This window comes from Gymnogyps californianus, chromosome 8, assembly GCF_018139145.2.
Source record: "Gymnogyps californianus isolate 813 chromosome 8, ASM1813914v2, whole genome shotgun sequence".
NCBI lineage: Eukaryota > Metazoa > Chordata > Aves > Accipitriformes > Cathartidae > Gymnogyps > Gymnogyps californianus.
Window position 1 is genome coordinate 15,187,362 of NC_059478.1, and position 25,137 is coordinate 15,212,498.

The 25,137-nt window shown below is 38.9% G+C and overlaps 1 protein-coding gene across 2 annotated transcripts; it reads left to right on the forward strand.

The window, feature by feature from the left end:
- Positions 1–439: 439 nt before the first annotated feature.
- Positions 440–25,040, forward strand: FRRS1 (ferric chelate reductase 1). Of its 2 annotated transcripts, XM_050900642.1 has the most exons (18): positions 440–482; positions 570–654; positions 1,457–1,616; positions 9,337–9,532; positions 9,756–9,892; positions 11,055–11,149; positions 11,817–11,967; positions 12,817–12,996; positions 13,916–14,014; positions 14,573–14,720; positions 15,260–15,376; positions 16,173–16,288; positions 16,577–16,663; positions 17,652–17,749; positions 17,927–17,985; positions 18,701–18,844; positions 19,996–20,057; positions 20,163–25,040. In XM_050900642.1, exons 3-18 carry the CDS (start codon positions 1,503–1,505, stop codon positions 20,253–20,255), a joined length of 1,896 nt encoding a protein of 631 aa, XP_050756599.1. In that variant the 5' UTR covers positions 440–482; positions 570–654; positions 1,457–1,502; the 3' UTR covers positions 20,256–25,040. The 2 variants fall into 2 exon arrangements, with proteins under 2 accessions (XP_050756599.1, XP_050756600.1); XM_050900643.1 differs by lacking the exon at positions 1,457–1,616 and having other exon boundaries at positions 456–654.
- The last annotated feature ends 97 nt before the right edge of the window (positions 25,041–25,137 follow it).

The following is a 25,137-nucleotide window of genomic DNA, read 5'->3' on the forward strand; positions in this document are numbered from 1 at the left end:
AAAACCAGGACATTCATCAACACCTCCAACGTCTGGAGGCTGCAACGAAATTACCTGCCGTTAGCACATTTCACAGGACCCCCGTTCTTCTGGAGATTCACACTGGGCAGCGACTTAGCCGAGAACACAGAGCGTTCCTAACGTGCCGTTTCGCGTGTCCCGGGCGCGCTGGCCGGCAGGGCGGCCCGTCCCCGGCCGGCTCTGCGCGCCGCCTCCCCCGCCCTTCTCCTGCGCCTCCGCAGCCGCCGCGCGGCGGGAGACCCTGTCAGGGCCGGCGACCGCTGCCGCGGAGGGAAGGCCCGAACGGACGGAGGGAGGGACGGAGGGAGGGAGGGGCCGGGCCGCCTGCTGCCCTTTCTGCGGGAGTGGTGCTGGAGAGGAGAGCGTGGGGCTGCCTGGAGCGAGGGTGGTGCGCGGCGGACGGGGCTGTCTTAGCTGAGAAGCTGCTGTAGCTCCAGAGTGCTTTGGTTAAACTGACGCCAGTGAGTGCTCATTTGAAAACTTTGTGTGCTTAATAGAATATCTACAGCAGCTATGAAGCAAATTAAAATCTGGTGAAACTTTTACAGCATCTTGTAGCTACTGTCTTTCATGCAAGCGTTTCTGAATTGCTTTAGAGGAAACTCCTAAGCCTGCTTGCCTTAATGAGTAAAGGTAAGCTATGGTTTATTTTATCTAGAAGCCGCACCATCCATGTTCCTCTTGCATCTTGTTTGCTTCTTAATATTATGTGAATATTACTTTCTTGCTTTGTTCCTTCATTAATGTGTATAGGAGATAGCTGTATGGTAACTGTTGCAGTAAATGTGCTGATCCTGTAGTTGGATTTGCTTGTTGAGGTAACAAACTATGTTGTTTTTAGGTCAGCCTGCAACTTTGGGTTCTTCATATAGATAAAAGTTTGCAAGGTTGGGGCCTTAAAGATTATATGCAGAGCAGCTGCCTAACAGAAAGTTAAATAATCAAAGTAAACAACTGAACAGGGCAAAATCCTTGCCTCTTGTTCATTCTTGGTGGGATATATAGAAAAAAGACAAACTTATCGTATTCCTTTGTAAGATTACTTATCCTTCTTCTAAAAGAAAGTGTCTCTTTGATAGGGAGTAAGTGCAAAACAAGCTTTAAAATCATGCTGCAAATTTGTACCAACTTGTGCTTTGAGGAAGAAGGTATCAAAAGTTGTGGTTTGTCATTGGGTTTTTTTCCCCCCCTTGACTGCACGAGAAGATAATTAAAATAATTACTTAATATAAAATTCTCTGAGGGCTGTGGAAGTACATGTCTGACAAAGCAAAGGAAGCTGCAGGGTCAGTGCTTCATTACAACTTCATGCATTTCAGCTGAAGTGTAGGGTCTTACAGGCTTAGCTTGGGAAGCAGTATAAAATGTGTGCCTGAAGTAAAGAACGCTATTATAAATGTTTCCTTTTTTGTGTGTGTACTGTTTCTTCTTTCAGACAAACTTCCTCTGATCCTGGGTATGATAAAGGTTAATACTGTTAGATGCAAGTCAAACAGAAGAGTTTACAATGTAATATAGGTTGTCTTACTGTTAGTAGAAAGCCAATGGCAATTTTACTCAGACTTGGTCACTGTAACAGAAGGACTGGCTGCAAGGTAAGTACCTACACTTAAACTGTTACAAAAACTCATTTTGAAGCACACAGGCCTTGAAGTTCTCTTTGAATGTTTCCTGAGTAGAAAGACCAAGAGGCTGAGGTGTGTATGTTTTGTCATGTTGTGGGCATGGGTGTGTGTGTTTGTATTTTGAAAGTAATGGGTTATTGTGAATGTGAACACTACTTGTTTTATGCCCTTGCTCAATCCACCTATTGTGATATGACCACATTTAAATGAGCAGGAGAAGTTAACTGAAGCTCTTTTTCTGAACTCAGAGGGAAGGTGACTTGGACAGCAAGGCTGTCCACTTTTGCTTTCTAAGAGTATGTTTTTAAAGAGACATGGCAAGAACACCTAAAGAGACATGGCCCAAACGCCTTCTATTAATACAGCTTATTCTCCTTTAGACACTGGTTTCCTTTTCTGCTTGCCCTCTTGTCTGATGGTGCTCGGGAGAAAAGTCTGGCTATGATAGTTTATGTACCTTTGAATTGGCAATATGTTTGCCTTGCCCCTCCTCTCAAGTCCTGTTCTCTGAAACTAGTTTTAGATTCTGTACTGTGCAGCTAATGAAGTTCTGTTAAACAGCTGAAAGAAGATAATTTCTGTGAAGATATCCTGAGTTTGTGTGTGAACATTGTGCTTTTGAGGAATTAGGCTACCAGAGCTTTCTTAGCTGTTGATACCTGCAGGGACAGTAGGAGTTTTTTCAACACAGGAGGGAGTAACTTACTGCTCTCCATTTATCCAAATCCAGTTACTGTAAGATTGTGAAATGTAATCAGGAGAATAAATTCCCATGTATACTTAAATGTCATGAAAAGATTCCCACTAAATTTTGGGATGGTTGGTTTAGGCTTTTAAAGATTCTGTTCCTAAAATTATAGCACTCGCTTTTTTTCCAACCATTTCATGTTCTTTCCTCCTGTCTCCTTAGGAGGAGAAGGATATGACTCCTGAATGAAAGGGATGATAAATTTTAAATGTTCAGACAAGTGTAGTTGTATTGAATTGAAACTTTACAGAAACTGGTAGCTATTATTATGAGCAAACCCGTATTTCTCTTTGCAATCTGCTTTGCCAGGCAGAATCTCTTGAGGTTAAGCCACAGATAATTACTTTGGCCTTTAACCATTAATGTTTGAATTATCACAGAGGTGTTCTTGTCTTGTCATGGTCCATCATAATTATTGAAGAATGCTAGCTACTTCATTTCCATTCATACTCACTGAAACGGTTGTTTCTAGTTCACTATTTCAGGAATATCTGTTGTAAGTTCTGTGAGCTTTTTTTGGGTGCCTCATTTAAAATAACTGTTCTGCATCCCGCTACTGTTGGAATAACTGGCCACACATGGGGTACCTTTGGGACCCCTGTTCTGATTTTTCTACATGACTTTCCTCCAAACTTCTGGTGGGTTGTATGCAATGTAAGTTCCCAAAAAAGGGTGCTCTAACAAAAAGCTCTCTTTCTGTCTTGAGTTCTGACCCGTCCAGCAAACATATAAAATAGCTTGGTAGTATGGCTCAAGAAATGCTTGACTGAAATTTCAGATTACAAGTCGGCTGTTAGTATTGAGTTATCTCTATATGAAATTGAATTTTACAGTTATAATCAAGTTCCATATGAAATAAATATTAATTGACATTCTGATTACTCAGCTTCCTTGGAAAAGCTTAACTTCTTTCTAAAGCATTTTACCCAAGTTAGGCAAGGGTGATGAGAAGATGACTGTCACTTCATATTTTTTGGTTTTCTGTTAATTAGAGGGCTGTATTATAAATGGCTTCAAGTACACAATTCCCTCCCTCCCTCTGCACCAAGAGTGACATGATATTTGAAACACTGTTAGAATTACAGGTAATGATGAAGTTTCTTTGAACAAACATGTTCTGAAGCTTTCTTTCCTACCAGGGGGTGTAAGTAATGTATTATACTGAAGATTTAAGTAGGGAGGGTGAGGGAGGGAATAACAAATTTGCAGTCATGCTTCAAACTAATGAGTATTGAAGTATTTTTTCCATTCTAAATAAAGGTAGGAAACATAGTGGTTTGAATAACTGTCTTATACTGTAATGGTGTAGTATGTGCTAGTATCTATATCTGTAGAGAAAGGACTCCTGGATCTTATGTTGTCTTTAGTCGTATATAACATTGAAAAGTATGTGTATAGTACAAGACTAAGTAAAATCAACAATCAATGCTATGTGATTGTGTTCTGACTATGGAGGTAGTACGCTCTGTAGCACATTGTTGTAACCTTGACTGGGGCATTTACTGATGCATGCTACCGCATGGTGTGCAGCTAGCATGCAGGCAGGATAGAGGAAGGAGATTATATGTACTCTCAGGCCCTTGATTAACACAAGCATTTCAGTGTAATGCATTTGTCTTGGAAAAGAAGTCACTGGATAGTGCAGAAATCCTAACTCCCTGTTGTTCTTCCAGGCTGTTCAAACGATAGTAAGTTAAAAACACTGGAGAACTGCCAGTTGAAAAATGCTGCAGGAATTAGCTTTTATGTTTTTTAACATCATTATACTTCAGTCCTGAAGTCAATTATTCCTATTCCTCTTTTGTATAGGGAACTTGTCTGTCTGCTAATTCATAGGCTGTCACCAATGAGTTGTATTTCAAAGGATTGTAAATAAGCCACTATGGCCAAAGCTTCTTAATACAACTTGCAAGCAAAAATCTGTCAAGAAGGACAAATCTACAATTTATAATAAGTTATAGTGGAAACTGAGAGTATTTTCAAATGCTGTAGGTAATAGCAGGCCATTCCACAGCTTACACACCTCAAAACTTGGGTTAACATGGATTCTCATTTTGAATCTAGCTTTAGTGGCAATACTTGGTGATTTAAGGTTTTGACAGAGTTTGTTAGGTTGTTCTTATCTAGAAAAGATGATCTTGCAGAGATCTGCCTGGTTCATCTTTATTAGAACACAAATTAACTGTGTTTTTTTTAATTCAGCCATGTTTCTGGGAGGAGTGGAAAAATAGGGTGAGTAACAGTTCTGTAAGAAGTGATAGCTTTGATCAGTCTTTCAGGTCCTTGATACAGGTGGAGAACTGCTTTTATTTTTACTTGATTGTTTAAAAGGCATTTATTCTTTTGTGGTGAGGTTAAGCATGATTCACATGTCACACTTCAGCTTTTCTGAACATAAGCTCTCTATAACAAATCCTTCCTATGCTATTAATTCTAACACTTTTTTGTTTGGGATTGTACTTATGTATGTAGTTGTGAGATTTAGTTGTCTTCCTCTGTTTTTTCCTGCAAAGGGGAATATCAGAAAGAAGTTGCATATTCTACAGTTTATTGTATGTTCACTTAGTACAAACCTTGATTCCTTTACCTCTGTGTGTGATTAGTTAAAATTTTAAAGCTAGTTACTCCACTAATTCTACATAGCTGTTGTGAATTGTGGTATATATGACATGCTAAATGTCTAAAAATGCAGTCATTCCTGACAACATCACTTGGAGGGAAATAACACTATAGTGGCTGTAGAACTCTAATCAGAGAAAAGAGGAAACAATGTAATCTTACAGAAGAAGAGGTGACTTTTATATAGGAGTGAGTTGTTGCTTGGCAGTGGCTGACTCTGGTTGGTTGGTTTTTTTCGTTTAGCAAAGCAGATGTCTCTTGTACAAATACTTGGCTGAGGACGGATATAATTGCTTATTGATCTTCAGCCTGAATATAAAGATACTTTTTCTTGTCCCTTCTCAGAATTGCTTGTTGCTGGTTCATTAGTTTAACTAAGTATCTTCCTTAGGTGTTTTTTTAATATTGTTCATTTTTTAACTACTAATGATATGTGCTCAGCTTTCCAGGCTAACTCACTTTTTGCTTCTCTTGGCCAGACTGTCATATTCGCGAGGGCATGACATACTGTTTCATGCTCTTGTAACAGGTTGTTGTGGTTTAACCCCAGCTGACAATTAAGCACCACACAGCTGCTCGCTCACTCCCCCTACCCCAGTGGGATGGGAGAGAGAATTGAAAAAAGAAAAAGTAAAACTCATGGGTTGAGATAAAGACAGTTTAATAGGACAGAAAAGGAAGGGAAAATAATAATAATAATAATAGAATACACAAAACAAGTGATGCACAATACAATTGCTCACCACCCGCTGATTGATGCCCAGCCAATCCCTGAGCCACGGTGTCCCCTGGCCAACTCCCCCCAGTTTATATACTGGGCATGACATCATATGGTATGGAATATCACTTTGGCTTGTTTGGGTCAGCTGTCCTTGCCGTGTTCCCCCAGCTTCTTGTGCACTCCCAGCCTCCACTGGCAGGGCAGTATGAGAAGCTGAGAAGTCCTTGACTTGGTATAAACATTGTTTAGCAACAACTAAAACGTCAGTGTGTTATCAACATTATTCTCATCCTAAGTCCAAAACACAGCACTATACCAGCTGCTAGGAAGAAAATTAACTTTATTCCAGCCTAAACCAGGACACAGGTACTTTTTTAGATCTAAAGGAGACATCTTAACCTGCTTATATGAGGAAGTTCTGGGTATCTCTTGGATTTCCCTTCTTCCTTCCTGTATATTCAGATCTTGTGTCCTTGTCTTTCTTGCTCGTTATGATTGGTATGAGGCTTGTTTTGAACAGGTCTTGGCTGAAGGTTGAGGGTGTATGTGCATGTTGCAAAAGGGACTAGGGAGGCACAGAGAGATCCTAGCTGAATTAGGGGCAGCAGATGAGTGATTGTAGACTTCTGTTTTTGACTATTCCAAACTACAATTTTAAACATGAAGTTCTACTGTGTTATAAAAAGGGTTTTACTATGGTATTTGAGTTAAAGTCCAGAGTTCTTTAATCTGAAATTAAGGAATAATTTCTTAAAGCTTGACTTCTAGAATGTTGAGCTATTGTACTGTTTTGTCTACAACAACACTTTAGGAGATATTTTCCTAAAAATACAGAAAGAATCCTTAACCACAGAATGATTGGTGCTTCCCATCTTCCTGTCCTGGTTTCGGCTAGGACAGAGTTAACTTTCTTCCTAGTAGCTGGTATAGTGCTGTGTTTTGGATTTAGTAGGAAAAGAATGTTGATAACACACTGATGGTTTTAGTTGTTGCTAAGTAGTGTTTATATTAAGTCAAGGATTTTTCAGCTTCTCCTGCCCAGCCAGCAAGAAGGCTGGAGGAGCACAAGAAGCTGGGAGGGGACACCGCCAGGACAGCTGACCCAAACTGGCCAAAGAGCTATTCCATACCACATAACATCATGCCCAGTATATAAACTGGGGGGAGTTAACTGGGAGGGGGGATCGCGGCTCAGGAACTAACTGGGCATCGGTCAGCGGGTGGTGAGCAATTGCATTGTGCACCACTTGCTTTGTATAGTTTAATTCTTTTAGTATTGCTATTGTCATATTATTATTATCATTGTTTTTCATTCCTTTCTGTCCTATTAAACTGTCTTTATCTCAACCCACGAGTTTGGTTTTTTTTTTCCCTGATTCTCTCTCCCATCCCAGGGGTGGGGGGGCAGTGAGCGAGCGGCTGCGTGGTGCTTAGCTGCCGGCTGGGGTTAAACCACTACACTTCCCTCTGCCTCTTTTGCTGTGTAAGTGGAGAATGTGAGTGCCACAATGTATTTCCAGATTAAAGGAGGAAAGGGAATTCTCAAGGCAACTGAATGTGGTGTTTGAGGAAGGCTCAATTTTAATATGGAAATTACTATTCTTTACTATTCTTTACAGGATCCAGCCCTCATCGTTCAACGTGCATAGAGAAGATTGCTCTTCTACAGTTAACCCTGTTTAACAAATAAAAAATGTTTCAAAAAATTGCTCTTCAGTACAGTACTTCTTTCAGATTTTGGCCTTTTTCATTCTTTTCATCTCTGCTTCTTCCTCTTTCTCTTCCGCCAGCTTTTGAGTCAGTTGAGTCTACCAAAGAATATTTGTTTCGTTTTAAATCCCTACCACATCCTCTGCTACTTTAACTAGAATACTAACCTACTCTTTTTCTTGTCTCTGCGGTATGCAGCCTTATCTCTTCTGGCAGCAACTTGTTTTGAAGATTTTACTGGTACATATAAAAGCTGCTTTAATGCCACCATTGTACTGAACCATAGTTTTTAGCTTCCTATAGGCTTCCTTAACTTATGAATAAAATCATGTTGATGTAGATTTTTGACAGTTTGGAGAAGTATTGGAACTAGAAGGAAAGGCTTACTTTAACTAGAAGTTAAAGATATTATGGTAATGTTATCTTGAATATTTGGGAGGAGTTGTTGAGTGTTGTTTTTTTTTTTCTAGTTCCTGAAATGTAACTGTTCAACCCCCTCTCTGATTGTGTTCTATTTACTGGTGTAAAGTTGCCGAGGAGGTCTTATATTGAAGTACAAATGTAGCATTGCCCTGGATATTGTGGATTTTTAGCACTGAATGTATGAGAACTTTGGAAAAGTTAATATTGATGGCTCTTAGAGAGTGTGTAAGACTAATGACATGCCTTGTCTTCATTTGACTGCTTTTTAGGTATCAGACTTCAGTCTGAAACAGCGCTGTGCCTTTCTTATCTTCATGTCCATGTGTGCTGTCAGGGAACTTCATAACCTGATACATCTTATCTCTTGGTGCAAAATGGGCATGGCTCTTCCAGAAGGCAGACCTACTTGTCTGGTATATGTTCCACTAGAGCTGATAACCCACTTCCTGTGCCTAAGGATTGAAAGGAAGTTTATCTCTGTTCCCCTGGCCTTTTGGACATGCAAACGCTTTTTCTTGTTGGCTAAGATGTTCTGTAAACAATGATACAACTGTAAACCCTGCATGCTGCTGAGTAACAAAACAATTACCACAGCTTTTTTGAAAACAGTATTGTGGCAGAGCAAAACATTATAAGATGAATGGTTTAGGCTCTTTGGTCCTACTACCCCACAAGTTTTTCATACATACTGTTCCCTTAATGAGAGTGTGACGAGCAACGATGCTGTTTGACTAATTGTCTGGAGGTCCAATATCCAAAAGGAAGAGTTCAAAGGAAAAGTCTTGTGCTTGTCTGCAATAAACATACATATTTCTTTGTCTAAATCTTTATACCAAATTCCCACTCTTTTGCACGTATAAAATCTATTTCTGACATTTGGCAACTTTAGTTTCCCTGCAGAAAGAAGAACTTGTTACCTGGGAATTATTTGTCATATGTGAAGAAATAGACACGAGTTGTGGAAACAAAAGGCAGTCTGTAATGATGCACAGTTTGGAGCTATGATTAATAAAAGAGTGGGCTTGATACTAGCTATGTAGTTCCTTAGTACTGTGGACCTTTATACATCAATGAAACATGTTTTAAAATTCATCTGTCCTGTGCAGATGTTTAAGGGGCTTGGATTTTTTTTTTTGAGAAAGAACAGGAGAGGTGTAAGCAAAAGAAATTTAAAAAGTGATGTCAAAATGCACTGAGAGAAATAATCCACCCAGTGGATGGAGGGATCCGTCTACTCTCTGTACTCTTGATGGCCTGAAACATGATATATGTGAACACTCTTGCAAAGTCTGGCAGTTATCAGAAGCGCACATTACTTTTAGCTTCTGCAGCTGGGAATGGTGTCTTCTCATGCATGCTTTTGTTTTAAACATGTTTTTAGTATTCAAGTGACTCTCTTAAAGATGAGTAGTGACCTGTAATGTAAATGTTTATTGTATTTAATTGCCTGTAACTCTTACTTTATATAGATGGAGCTGCCTGGCTGTGCTTTTGCAGTTTGGATGTTTATTTGCTGCTGTGCATCTGTGGATGGCTATCCAAGTGGAAAAATAAGAGAAGCCTGCACTAGCATGATACCCTGTCACGGTAGCTCTCCACAACTGTCACCTGAGCACACCATTACAGTGAATGGGACTGAATTTAAACCAGGGGACAGCATAGAAGGTATTGTGTCTGTTATAGCTGAAGAGTTTAATTTATTGTTTCTTTGTGCTGTATCATGTCTTTACTCAGCTATACTAGATCTATCTAAGCAGTTGAATCTTTTTCGGGTGATCCATTTAGCAGTCATTCAGTACTTGTAAAATGAGCTTCTGATGGTCATTGTTGAAATATTCCATTCTTCCTCTGGAGAATATTTCAACTTCCTTTTATTTTTCTTCTTCAGTTCATCTGTCTGGACCAGATTTTGAAGGATTTTTCATACAAGCCCGGGATGCAGAACATCTGGATAGCCCTGCAGTTGGTTCTTTCATGTTAGTTGACCGGAGACTTTCTCAGCTTCTGACATGTGGCCGTACCAAGGTATAGTCTAGTGCCTTAAAATGGGACATCAGGCACTGAGGTGTTTGTACTAGACCATGTCTGTAATAGGACAGAGCTAAGCTATCTAATCTTCTTTGAGCCTAGTAAGTCGCTCGGGAAATTGGTCCAACTTGCAGTATAGAGGCATGGCTCACTACAACTCTGTCAGACTATTCTTACGAGCCATTTAAACTATCCTGGTGATAGAAGGCTATTGACTGCTGCAGGAAGATGCAGCATTCATAACAGTTTTTACTTGTGCACAATGAATGTAGTGTATTCCTGGTTATTGTACTTAATATTAAAAAGAGGAGGGAATGCTCTTTGTGGTAAACAAACACTAGAATAGGCTATTATCTTTAGTGTTGCTCTGTCAGTTACTGTTAATGGAGCCTTGTTAGTAACAGGTTAGATCACAATCTTCAATATCCGTTTTAGATAAACTGATTCTGCCTCATGTGCAAGAGAAGTGAACTCTGACTAGTGTTTCAGCAACCCGTTTGAACTTCATGAACATGTACAGTGTCATCTGAGCTGGTGTGGACAAAGTTCTCAATCTGCCTAGACGTGTATTTTTTTTTCTCTTTAATTCTACCACCTGTTCCCCAGTGGCATCCAATTAATGCATTCATCAGTGCTGTAAAGCCATGGGGATGTCTGGGTTGTGCCCTCTGTGCTCGGAGGACTTAGTTCAGTGCTGCATCTCAGCTGTTTATCTTGTGCAAATAACTGTCTGACCCCAAGACTACTTTTGGTGGTTGTCCTCTGGAATACTAGTTCTGTTCTCTCTGTACAGTCATTGCACTGTCCCTTCATGCTCTTACTATCAAAAAATGGAGCATTATCTTACTACCAAAAAGGAGTATTATCACACCATTTCTGCATAAACACTGCAGGGACCTCTGTCTCATCATTGGAGTATTCTGGATTGAAAGACCTGTAGTTGTTCCTTTTAGCCTTAAAGTTTGTTAGTATGCGTAAGTTTGTCATACACTTCATCTGAGTTGATCATGACTGACTGGGGAAAAGCCAGTTGCACTGGGTCTGTGTAGTGTAAGAGTGCAGTGTCTGTTTAGGATTTAGCTGCAGCCTGTGATGACTGTGTTAGCTGAAATCTCAGTGCATGTCCACTGTGTAACTCTTGATATGTGTGTGTTTTCAGAATTCAGCTGTCAGTCACACAAGTAAAGCAAAAAAGAAATACATAAAAGTTTATTGGATTGCTCCTGGAGATGCACCAAAACGTGTACAGTTTCTGTAAGTAAATCTAGTATTAGTTCTAGTTTATTAAAGTGCAAATAAGGGAAACCTGTACCACTGTCTGTGTCAAATATTGGCTGGCAACTGAAAAGTATCCTTGGACTAATGGCCTGAAAAATCGACACCTCTTGCTCACTGCAGAGTCTACATTAATGCAGACACTTGTTCTTTAGGGAAAGCTTGGAGATGATTATTTTGATTTTTTGTGGGGAGAGTAGAAGGGGATTTGGAGACCGATTTCTTTAGTATTTCTAGTTAATGGTTTACTTCTCATGCCTGTAATATACAGTGTTAAGAATCTTTTTCTGTGCTTGTACCTAACAATGGTATGTATACCCTCCTGTTATACTACCAGCTTTTTGGGAACTAATGGATAAAAGCTATGCAACTCTTCTAAGAGGTTGTAACCTGCATCACAGGCATGAATGTTTCTTATGTCCAGTAGAGTGTGCAGTAGTATGTTGTAAAATTATTTTTCCACTGTGATTTCAGATATTTTCCTACTTTAATCCCTAAAATGGTAGAGGTCTGCATAAAGATGGGGGTTTTACAAATAAGTTGTACAAACTATAGATGCTTTTTTTTTTCTTTTTTTTTTTTTTTAAACTAACAATCAGCTGTTGATGTATACAGTAATGACTGTGTGCGCGTTGTGTTTTTTAAGAGCCACGGTTGTGAAGAAATACAAGATTTTCTGGGTGAAGATTCCTGGTCCCATTGTTTCTCAGCCTAATGCACCATCCCCAACAACACCCTTGCATGCAACGTCAGAGGCTATATCAACTTCACACCCGGTTTCCTACTTATCAAAGCCGGTAAGTAATTATAAACCTAAATAATGCTATCTTTAATGCTTGTGATCAATGAAATTTAATGAAATCACATTGATACAGCCTGTTGACAGAAAGGGAGAGATGATGGATGAGTAACTTAGATATCAGAGACTAAGAACATAGACAGCTACTCTCTTGTGTTAATTCAATTGCCTGAACTTGTGTGGGTTAAATGTTTTCACGCCACCCATGGGTCAGAAGGTTGATAGAACATTTAGAACTTAATGGTCAGAAAATATTAAATGTACCCGGGAAGAGAGATGGGAAAAGACTTGCTCTGGTCTTGACTAATAACTTCCCATTTAGTAACTGCAGGCTCAGAAACTTCCTTATGAGAGTTCATCTGTGTTACTGACTTCCATTACTGATTCTTGAATGGATTGAGCAAGCATCACTATTTGATCCAGAATAAGCGTGACTTTTAATCCATGTATTTTCTCATTATGTATCAGTGGAGTTCCCACTTTAAAAAGGAAATGAAAAGCTGGTGTTCCCTTTTTTTTCCTCCCTCATCCTGCAGCTGATATTACCTCTCTAAAAATTAAACCAAAGGAAGTGTCTCTGAAGTTTTTACTTTCTTTTCAAAGTTATTCTATTATAATGTCTTTAAAGTGAAAATTCAGCTTGAGTAAAAGCACAGCTTGGAACTCACCATCATTTTACCTACTAGTCCTGGGGTAATTGTAGGGATGGGTTAAGAGATTGGTATGTAGACATAGATGGCATTTCTTTGCTGTTCCATGTATGCTTTCTTCTAGAACGGAGTAGAAAGGGAGGAAGAAGAGGGAAATGCTCATTGCTTATGACTTGTTTGTTTGCTTAATTGTCTAGTTTAATGCATCAGGTTGTGGAAGTATGAAGTTCTGCATTAGAAACCCTTCAAACTGTGATCCTGAAAGCGCTTCCTGTTTTTTTCTATCCTTCCAACAAGAGAAGAATTCAGTATTTATTGAAATGAGTGGTCCAAGTGAAGGATATTTAGCATTTGCATTGTCCCATGACCAGTGGATGGTGAGTATCCTATTCTACTTCTTTAGTTGCTTTTGTGATCTTAGTAAAGTTTGAATGGTAGTCTAGCAAAACATGCATATGGAAAACTGAAATGCTGCTAGATGTCACACAAAATAACTCCTCTCCCATAGTGCTGAAGCACAGGTTGCCTTTTATAGGTGGATATTCAGTTTTAGCTCAGGACTGACTATTTGCAGTAGAATTTCCCTGTGGATATCTGTCTTGGCAGAATCCAGCCTGTAGGATTGCACAGTAGCTGGCTGGAATTCCTGGTTAGACCAATCTTTCTTTGTTACCTAGCCAAAAACCCTCACCTGTCTGAAGCTGAGTTGCTATGCTTTCTGAAAACCATCTGCGTTTCATCATTGTTTGTACAGGAGTGACTCCATTCAATCTTAAAAAGTGTTTAGAGATCCTTTTTTCTAATTGGTGTTAAAGTGAAGGGATGGTGCTCTTGATAAATGCATAATCCATAAACCAACTGTTGCACAAAGGGAGATGCTGTTTATATTAATGTCCTTAGTGCAAGAACACTTGGTTCTTAACAATACTTTGTCTTTACAGCTATGAGGAAAACCAACTTTTAACTAAAGAGGGTTTTTTAAATAACATCAGCATCCATCTCTGTCTTGTCTGGATAATTTAGTAAATTCTAAATAATTCAAGAAACTTCTGATATGGTTGTTACCCTGGGAGGGGGGGAGTGTGAATCTTAATGTGCCTTACTATGTGTCATCTGTTTGACTTAATGTGGTTCCTCTGTAATACTGAAGTGTTTGAAAGCTGGGAAATAATAGCTTGACAGCTACAGAAATCTGTCTCAGGTCTTGTTGCATATACTAAATCAAAGAGCTTTTGGAGACTGCCAGTAGTGATTTTTATTGGGCTATAAATAACGCTTTTCTTTTGAACTCTCCAGGGTGGTGATGATGCATATCTGTGCGTTAATGAGGACCACCGCATTCACGTAAGCACTGCCTATCTGAAGGGGCGAAGTGCTCCTGTTTTGGATTCACAGGTACATTGGAAAACAACTAAGACGCTTCCACAAATGTAGGTTTGAAGTAATGAATGGTATGTTGCTGCTTCGTGCTTTTATTTTGCACAGCAGCTGTAAATAGGAAGGTGGATCCATAATTCTTTAAGGTGAGATTGGTTGGGCTCTTACATCCTAGTAAGTGTTACCTTTGGAAGTCTAAATTTAATTTTTAAAAATAAGTCACATGGTGGGAGCTTACTCTATTGAGGAACTTTGTGCCCATTATTACTCTGTCCCTTTGCTAGGGCTGCGGTTGCAATCGATATATCTTGGGTTAAAGGTTGGAAGGGAAGGAGAGATTGTTGTTATGAGTTGGAAAAATTGGTGGCAATAAGTCCAACCCTTATGTTGTTGTGTTGACTTACTGACATACCTTCTAAGTTGGTATGCAAGAGATTTTTATCCCCCCTCTCCCCCCGATTATTGCCATTCTTTCTTTGTGCACCAGTGACACTCTTGTCTCTTTCAGGGTTACTTTTATGCCAATTACTCTGCCAGTCTGAAAAACCTGGGTATTAAATGTCTCCTGTTTCACAGAATGCCCTTGAAGATGTGTCATGGAGGCTTGTGGATGGTGTTCTTCAATGTTCTTTCAGAAGGAGTATTCGTCTTCCTGCTTATAAAAGGAGATTTAATCTGGATGCCAGTTACTACATCTTTCTGGCAGATGGGGAAGCTAGTGAAGGTAAACTTGACTTACATATGATTGCTTTTCTTTGAACAGCTCTAAATGAGTTAGCAACCCTTAGGTAATATATGGCTTAGCTGAGAATTAGTATCTGAGCTAAGGTTTCCAAGTTTGAGGCACTTAGTCCAGTCATCTTTACTGCCTCTCTGGATCGTGGATTTGCTTTTGGAAGTTACAGTAAACTTACTCATATGTGTTGTATGCCCCTTGATGCTAGGAACTGGTAGCTTCTTGAGAGCTGGCCACATCTTTTTAAAATGGAGACTAGCATCAAAGGGAATTGTTCTTCACGTCTTGTGTGTGTAGAGGAGAAAGCTATTATTTGTAGAGGAATGAGTTGGTTCTTGTACATTAAGTAGGCAAGACAGCTTAGATGACATCTTAAGTTCTTACCATATTGTGTGTCAGAAATTTAGTTTGTATGATTATGCTCAGTGGTCACAACAGGGCTTGCATTTATAAATAAGAAGTGGGCACACTTACAAGTGCAGTGGCTTTCATCAGCCATAAATAAACCACTTTATGTCACTGCTTAGGTGGACTAATATACAAACATCGTCGTCAGCCTCTGATCACCAATGGAATATACAATGTCACAGGTCTTCCTCAGGATATTGGAGGTTCCCGGTCCCCACGACTTATCAAGGCTCATGGTAAGCTGCAACTTCTTCTAGTTTTGTCTTCCCGTTCTAGACTTGCTGAGACTGGAGAGTTAAGTTTTCCTTATTGTTGCAGAGTAGGTATTTCCTCTTGTCTTTCTGGTGCTCATGTTATATATACTGTTGGCTAGCAAGATCTGAGACTGTGAAGACAGAGTAAAGTTGTTAATAATTTTTCATTTCAAGAACAGCATTACAAGATTCTTTTTGCCCAGGAAAATGAACCTGCACTTGCCTAATTTATAATTAGGACTTGTTTCTGTTTACCTCTTTCTCTCTAGTTTAATTTGTTCTAGTTGTGTTATTGGTTTAATTCTATTTGAAATGAGGAACTCCTCAATTGACAGTCTAGAGCCACTGAAGTTAATGAGAATATTTTCTCTCACAGTACTGGACTTTAAAGCAGGCCCATGAGAGAACTATCACTCATTCTTTGTCAAACAAATTGTAAGAAATGTTATCTTTCATTCTCTGACATCTAGGTTGGTAACAGAACAGCATCTCTCACCAGTATGTACTGACTGTACTAGCGCATATGAAATGCGCAGTAGCCAGAGCTGCTCTGTTGTGCTGTGTGGGCATAGTATGATTGTCTCTTATATGGATGTTTCTGCCTTCTAGCAAGATAAATGGTATAAAGTTGTAGTCTGAACCAGGTGGTTAAAAACTTATCACTGATAAATTCTGACAATATGTGTATGGACTAAACTATTACACAGTCTTTGAAGCTGTATTTGTATGTAGCTAAATTACTTATGTTTACCTTGTATTTTTTTTTTTCAATTTTCAGGAGCGCTAATGTTTGTTGCTTGGATTACCACAGTTAGTATTGGTGTTATTGTTGCACGATTCTTCAAACCTGTCTGGTCTCATTCATTCCTGTTTGGAAAGGAGATGTGGTTTCAGGTGGGCAAAATCTCCCCATATCATCAGCTGTATTTTCTAGCTTTATTGTAAGCAGAATTGTAAACCTACTAGATCCAAGAAATAGGAGATTAAACTTAGTGTGATTCCTATCTTTCTTTAATCTTATAAAATGGAACAATTACAAATCAGAAGTTCACCTACTTTACTAGTAAAAGAAAAGTCTAGAGAGGACACTAAGAACACTTTTAACTGTAGATCTGTTAAATGTATTTTAATGGCATATTAAGAAAGCTGTAGAGTTTCTGAAAGCAAACTTAACTTTTCTAGGTGCATCGTATGCTTATGTTGACCACAGTCATGCTTACAAGCATTTCTTTTGTGTTGCCTTTCATATACCGAGGAGGTTGGAGCCAAGTAAGTGTGTGCTTTTGTTTTGTTTGTTAACTCAAATGTAAAGGTTGGACCAAATGAATGAGAAGGAGGTCCACTGATGACTACTATGTTACAACTGTTGCAGAGGGAATTGCTGTGAAAGCTGTCCTTAAATAGGCTGATTTAAAATCCTAGCAGCACAGAAGAGGGATGTTGCCTCCATTAACTACAATTGAAAAACTTCAGTACTTTCCTTCCTTCCTCTTTCTCCCAAATAAAGTCCTTGCTTACAGTTTCTTTATGTACTAAATCAGTCTTCTTCCCATTTCCTTAGAGAACTTGAATTTGGGAGGGGAGTGAGGATAGGACAGCTAACTTATTAACATGGTAAACCTGCTGGGAATAAGTGTTGCTATGAACTTGGACTTGAGTAACTGTATCCAGTGATTAAGCTTAGTCTGGAACATTAGAAAGATAGAGATTGTATACATGTTGCTGTCACCTGTATAATATTTGGTGCAAGGTGATATCAGAAATTGGAAAGTCTAGAGAGTATCCGAATTAAAGGTGGGAGAATGTGGTCACAGGTATGAGCTCGGAGCTAGGGAAATCAAATAAAATGTTTTAGGGTTCAGATTAGAACAGACAGGCTGAGAGGGGAGACCAGTGCTGGGAGGAGTTAGGAAATAGGCCTCTCCTGAAGACACAGGGTTGAGGATGAAGAGCTTGGAGCATAGCTTCTACAGTCATATTACTCTCTACTCTTCAGCTGGTAGAATTTCTCAATACAGCAAAAAGGTGGGACAAACCCTGGGCAGACTTACCAGTGTCTCATGCTGCCAAGGAGAACCATCTCCATCCAGCTGCAGGGCAGCTTACTGTGTTCTGTTGCCTCTGCCAGTCTAAACGCAGTGTTGCTCCACCATTGTAACTTACCAATACAAGCATAAATAAAATTATCAACTCTTTTTGGTATTTTTTCTATATCTTTATATAGATATGATATTAAAGAAAAATGTCCTGTGTTTAGCAAGCAGGTTTTCATCCCTATCTCGGCTGTACCGTGATGGCTCTGACAATCTTTCAACCGCTTATGGCAGGTTTCAGACCATCTCGTCATGCGCCAAGGTACTTACAACTAATTCATTAAGTTTTTAGCCACAGGAATTAAATATGCCTGTTTCTTTAAAAATTCTTTTTACTTTGAAAAGCTATCTTTAAAGTAGGTAACAATGTTCTTTGATTTTACACCACCCACCCACCCACAACTATGTAATCAATAAAATGCTTTTTATTGTTTTGTAGGAGGCAATTGTTTAACTGGTTTCACTGGAGTACTGGTACAACAGCTAGAATACTAGCTGGTGAGTAGGACTAATAGTTGTAGCTCCCTTTTAAGTGACTTAAAGGAATTTTTGTTCATTGTCTGGGCTATTGCTCATCTAAAATATCTATGGACATCTGGTCCAGACATCTCTGAAGAGTATTTTTCTTGCTGACCATCTTCTGTATGAGTTTTAAGTGGCCATCAGGTACAGCTTTAGGGAGAAAAAGTGACTATGTAAAACCAAAGAGATTACAGACAAATCTGAAAGATCTCTAATGAGGACCTGTTCTTACCTTGAATAATTTCTTTTTGTCTTGGAAGATTTGAGGATAGTGTTCTTACAGTAACATAGTTCAATGTTATTTAATGGGAGAGGGGAAACTCACTTACAGAACCAGAAGCTGGGCTTAATTCTAGTCATAGTGACAAGTTTCCACAGGCAGCTTAAGCACAAATGTTGCGGTGACTGTGATCTTGTTGGTAGAGTCACAAATGCTAGTGTTTGTGTGACTGAGATGTGATAGGGCACTGAGCAGGATGAAAACTGTCTTGGCCTTCTCCTTTTCTCCCTGTCTTCCCCCTCACATTGCCAAAAAAAAAGTTTTTAGCTGTATGGACTTCTTTAACCTCATTCCACAGGCAGTTGTAGGCAGTTCATGGGAAATCTATTGCCAAAGGTGTTGAGAGTATTTTTTTAATTACTCTGACACAGCACTTCCAGTGTCTTTTTTTATCTTGTTTTTACTGACTAGTGGTGACTATGTTCTTGGGAATGGATCTACCAGCACTTGACCTACCAGACCCATGGGACACCTATACAATGATTGGTTTTGTAGCTTGGCATGTCAGTATTGATGTTCTTCTGGAAATACACAGCTACTGTCTCGTACGTAAAGGTACAAACCCAACAAAACTCCTGTTGTTACCTTGCTTGCTGAGGATTGTGCAAAAAATGTAACAGTGGATTGAATTTCAGGAGGTGTTTTTTGGCCTCTAACTTGGAAGCTGAAAGGGAATAACTCTCAAATAATAGTGTCATATCTTCTGTACAAACTCATATGGGAGTAAACCAGTTTTCAAGACCAAAGTGTTCTAGAAAAATTGGTTTTGTGCCATTTTAAGTAGTAGCCTCTTATTTCTCAAACCACAGTTTGTAGGGGCAGACTGAAATACATAAGTATTTTCCAAGAATCTATCGCTGTTTGCCATGATTTTGATGGCAGGTGGGTAGGTAAAGTCCAGGTTAAGTCATGCAGATTTAGTCTGCATTTTATTGTGACAAATTGCTGATATGAATGGCTGTTATTGCATGAGCAAAATGATCAGAAACTTGAGCACAAATGCTTGCGATTTTAAGTGAACAGGGGAATGAAGGTGAAATCCTGACTCCAGTATATCTAGTGAAGAGACTGGTAGTAACTTTGTTGAAAATTCTTAGCTTCACTGGCTGGTGTCACTGAGAGGAGATGACTGTGCATGTGTAAATGACCTGTCTAAGGCAGAGACGAGACATCTGCAGAATTGAAGAAGCATGTTTAGTTAAGAGGCTGTGTAAGGTGGCACGTGGACGAGGAGTGATTATAAAAGACGTGAATTTAAATTTAACTGCAGTAATTACTTCCTAGAAATAGAGAAATGAACCTGAAATGTTTGAACAATGAATGTTCTCATGTTGGCTAATGGAAAATACTTCTTAATGAAAACTAGTTATCTTAAAATGAAAAGGAAAAGGTTTTAGATCACACAAATATTTTGTTCAGCTCAAAACTCAGTGTTTTGATGATTTGCTCTAGCAAAAGAGACAAAATGTTTTGCCACTTCAATGTCCAGAAGTTACTTTTTGTAGGTCAGCTCCAGAATAATTTTTCACTTGTGCTGTGAGCATGATAGTACAGGTCATGAAATGTCAAATGAGACTTCCAAGTGCCTTTCAAACTTGATGCTGTGTAAGACTTACTTAGTCACAAGATCAACTTTGCAGTCTAACAATGAAAAACCCCCTTTCTCTTAAGAGCAGACTTAATTTTTTTTTTCTTCCCACTAACAGTTGAAGTGATAGAGGATGACAGAGTACAGATACTACAGTCACTCACATCTGCAGAAGCAGAGGTAAGTCACAATTTTGTAAATAACGACTATGAGATGGGATGATTCTTTGTTTAAACCAATAAAAAGACTGACACTTCTTTGGCTTTTCTTCCCCTTCTCTTACAGGGTCGTCTGTTTAAACAGATTATGTTAACCATCTATGTCTGTGGAAATATAGTATTCCTCATTGCCTTCCTGGCAGCAATCAACCAAATATGAAATAAGTCATTGAGAATTTTGTGATGAAATATTGTGCAGTTGAAAAACCTGCAAGGAATGCTTTCTATTACAACTTTTCCCTCAACACCTCCCTGAAGATGTAATTGAAGAACAATAGCACATGTGCATCATGCTCAGTGTTAGGGAGAACTTGAATTCAAATCTATAGAAGGATGCTGCAGTCCTGCAAAACCTGTCGTCTTATGGGACTTTTAATGGGAGTCTTTGCCTGAGTAAGGAATGAAGTCTCAATTTTTTTTTAAGTGCAGTAATTAACTTGATTGAAGCTTACAGGTTAAGAAGACAGAAGATGTGCTGAAAATGCTGTTTTGATAGTCAGTTCCCTAAACCTTTTGTGAATATTATTGGGAAAACAGGAAAGATTGATCCAGAATCTATCATATCTGTTCGCTTCGCTGTGTTCTAATGGCATGTGATGTGGCAACTTCCTGCTCGTGACAGTTTTGTGCATTAAAAACAAAACAAACTTGGTGAAAAACTGTTGCAAATGCAGGTTGATGCATGAGCTAAATGCTGTTGTCTATCTTTGCAGTTAAATGCAAAAAATATTCTCTCTGCTCTAAGAGCAGTACACTTACACAAGCATATGAGTTTGGGAACTTCAGTCCTTTAGTAAAACCACCATTTGCCTCACTCAGAATACCATTCTGTCCCATCCCCCTTAGTGCTTCTAAACCATAAAGAGAAAACGTGTTTGCAATGTAAGTGCATTAAAACCAGTTGTACTTATCCAAAACTCAAACCGGAAGAACCTATCTGCACGTATGGATTTCTGTGTTATGCTGTCTTTGGTTGCTTGTGTCTTCTGAATTACTTTTCTGTGTGAATAAGATGGATTTATGCCACTTGATGCTTAAATGGAAGTGAAAATACTTGCTCAGGAATGTTGCAGTTGTATTTGCGCTATTGAGTGAAATGGAGATTAGGAGTTGGTTTGACTTCAGGAAAAGCAGCTTCTGTTAATCTGAAGTGAGAGTCCTTTGAGCTGGCATATCTAGGAGACAGAACTGTCTTTATAAGAATATGGGAGGGCGTTTTTTTAGTCAATAAAAGCTTTATCTAAATATATGAACTAGGTACAGGGAATGGAAAGAGACTATATTGTTTAACTTCTTTGGTTCATGGTTTGCCTAAGTATGGAAGGACACTCTTGAAATGGCATCTCAGAAATGAACGCTTAATACGCCATGCAGTACAGTGCTTTGCATTTGTTTTTTTGCAGGTCTGAACAGTTTGCTTCCACATGTATTCATTTTTGATACTGGAAAGTATTGATTTTTAGTTGTAATGCTTCAAAATTTATCTTCAGCCTAGGGCTACTAAGCTAGCTGGGAATAAAGGTGTTGGAGTATTGGATAGAATAGTAAATAGTGAGGCCTGACTTGGTATAGACTATTACAGCAACATCTCTCTACTACCTGATGGCCAGCTCTAAAATACTTGCACATGTGGGTCAGGTAGTGGTTCTCTCAATTTACTAAACCTGTCTATTTCTCTCTCTTTCTCCATCTCCCCAAATCCACAGTGCAGCCTGTTACAGGGACAAGTCATATTCAGAAAGCTACAAGTTTATGTTTGTAGTCAGTGATCTTCTTTTTGGCTACTCAGGTAACCGGTTTAGCCATAAGAGCATTTATAGAGCTGGGATTAATCCCTTTGTCAGCAGCAGCAGCAGACTGCAAGTGAGTGTAAGTTGAATTGTCCCCGTTCCTCCTGGAAGCTGGAAAAGTCACGTGAAAAGTCAGCAGATTGAGAAAGGGGGACTATGAAGAAATATGACAAAACCCAGGCTGAAGTGTAAAAAGCATATCACTAATTGTGTGGGTTTGTGGGTTTTTTAGAGAACTCTGATCACAAAAGCCTGGGAATCACAGGCCCATCTAGTGCTAAACTTTTAGGGGACTTTCGTATACCATGAGTTTATAGAAGAAAATCTCTCAACCTAGGCCCAATTGATGGCTTTTTAAATTTAAGTCAATGCTGGATTCTTTCTGTAATACAATAGCTGTACTGTGTGTTGTTTCATATGCATGTGACAATGAACACAGGGTTTTTAAAACATGAGTGTAAGTATCTTAATAAAAGTTTTGTTGCTTTTAGTAAGGTGAAAACACTATAAAATAGAAACTAGAAAAGAATAGTCTTGCCTAGCAGCAAAATGGATTGTCTGTTTTCTTTGTAGATGTTGTTTTATAAATTAAAGCTATCTAAATGCTTCCTGGAGAAACTCTTATTGAAATTGAATGTTAAAATAGTTTCACTCTGTAATGCAGAGTTTCTTTTCCTCCAAGAAGAAAAAAATTCCTTGTTCCACATCTAATAGAGCTTTAAAGTTGGCAAAATTGTCAGTTGCTCTGGATAACTTGTTCCTTCCCAGTGCTAGCTATGTTGTGTAGTTTCTTATGTGAGGCCTTATGTGCAGTATTGTAACTAATTTGATTGAAAGGCTTGTTAATTTTGTGTAATGTCTGTTCACACCACCACCCCTGCCCTCTTCCTGCATGACTAGTAAGAGGAAGCAATGTGTCGTTGTATTCTAGTGACGTCTAAAATTTCTGGTATTATACTTAGGAAAAAAGAAAGAAGTCTGTGGAAGTATTTGATATCAGTAGGAAAATAGGTAACAGGCAGTTTGGTTCTAGAGACACTGGTGGCTGCTGTATATTTTTTTTCTTGAATGATAAAATATTGTATAGAAGAAAATTCCCATTGCTTTGCTTCATAAAGGAATCCCACTGAAGTCGAGAGAACTTCTTCACAAGAAGAGATCGAGAAGGTTTCAGTGTTCTCTTACTCTCAGATAAAACTTGTGATGACAAATCAACATTAGCGTATTTCTGTTTGGGTTCTTCTAGACAGGCAAACACTCCTGGTCAAATAGAAACTTGTGATCAGTCTCACAACAAGTAGTTTACTGTCTTGATTGAAGAGTTAGGTGCGGCGTCCAAATACTGGTCATCTGCTCTTGACTTAACACATGCAAGAAACATGATTTGTAGTTTTGAACGAAAACTAACTGATGTAAATAGCTCAAATGCAACGGAATTCACTGCTACTTTGCTTTACTTGAAATAATTTTTTTGCTAGCTGACACACAGCCTGCAGAATGAACTAAGAAAAGGTGTGCTTTGTTTCTCCTCCTAACACTGAACGGCTACACTGTCTTCTGTTTTGTCAAAAATCACAAGATGGGGAGACTTCATATTCGGTGTAATAATGCCCATGTTTTTCCTTTAGCCAGGTTTGGGAAGGCTAGAGAGAGATTTGCCTGCCTTTTGTTTTCCGTCACGGTTTGTAACGCTACGTGGCGCTCTTGTTCAAATAACAGCATTTTTATTTTGTTTGCTTTCTTTAATCTGTCAGTGAGAGGCTGAGACACGTAAAGGATGTCCAAAACAGGAAGTGTTCCTAGATGAACTAATCAGAAAAATTCTCAAGCTTTATTAAGAAACTCAATCTTTACGTTCAAGCCAGTTCATACAGATAGATGTCATGAAATGGGTGTTTGCTTGATATCTATGCTTAAGCTTTTGTTTGAATGGTTATGGCCCGTTTTCTTTTGTCATGTGTGTAAACTGTGTTCTACGTGGGTACATGCGTTTCCAAACAACTTAAGATGAATGGCAATCATTGAGGAAAAACTGCAATCTTCTGCATTTCAATGTAGAAGTTAATATCTCAGTGATTTTTTAGACCTTCGGTGTAGGCTGAAGTAAGAAAGACTCCAAGTGAACAGAAGGATTGTTAACCAGGATGATCTGCTAGTATTCTTTGCTCACATCAGTCTGATCCCAACTTCTCTAAGGGATATGTGTGAAGGGGGGAGCTGTTGCTTTCACTTACCTGTGGGAGTGGCACAGCAGAATCGGCACAGGACAAGTGCTTCAGAACATGCTTGGTACCATCTGGTTTAGCTCATATACGAGCTAATTCAACCACTTTATAGCTTCTGCTGGTCTTCCTTGTGCTGTGCAAAAGTCACTTTACATATTGTAAACCACAAAAGCTGAACATCTGCGTCACACTGAACCAGGTATCTATGATAGTCATCCTGGACAAATGATAGTGCACTAAGAAGGACTGCACCTTTGGCTTTGTTTCAGAGAGACTTTTGTGTTGCTGGACCTTAGAAATCATTTGGCTTTAATGATGAACTGGAATTTTGCATTGCATCTGTATTGACATGTGAAAAAGATGATTTGCCTTCTTGTAATTCTTCTTGTTGATATGGGATGTGGGAAAGCTCTAGGGCTGCAGCACTCGGATGATGAACATCCCTGCTTCCCAGAAGCACACAACTCTTGAATGCTCCATTTTGTGTCTCTGTTCCTCCAAATTAATGATATGATATCCATGCTGCTACATAGCTAGTGTATTAGTGTGGGACAGTTTAGATTAATCTGGCACAAACTGAACAGTTTTAATATATGTGCTATCAGAATTGCCATATGGCAAAGCAGAAATCTACTGAGCCACTATTGTCTCCAGAAGTGGTAGTAATGAGTACTTAGAGCAAGAGATGTAACAAGACTGCAAAGATGTTTTCTCTTCCCAGCAAGGTCTCCTTGCAACTTGCCAGAATCTGTGCAAAGATGTCCTAAGCTAGAAACTGCAGCTGGACTGTGAACTTTTGTAGTGATTGGATTTTATCTATGAAGTGTACAATGTATTATTAAAAAATAAAATCTATTAATGCTTTTGCCCTCCCATTTAATTAATCACTGTGAGAATTAATCACTTCACTATTGTGAAGTCTCTCTTCAGTCTCCTTTCTTTTAAACTACTTTGAATAATTCTATGTTGGCAGCAGCATTTTTGCCCCCTTTTCCAGATCATTTAAGTTTAATAGCACAGATTATTG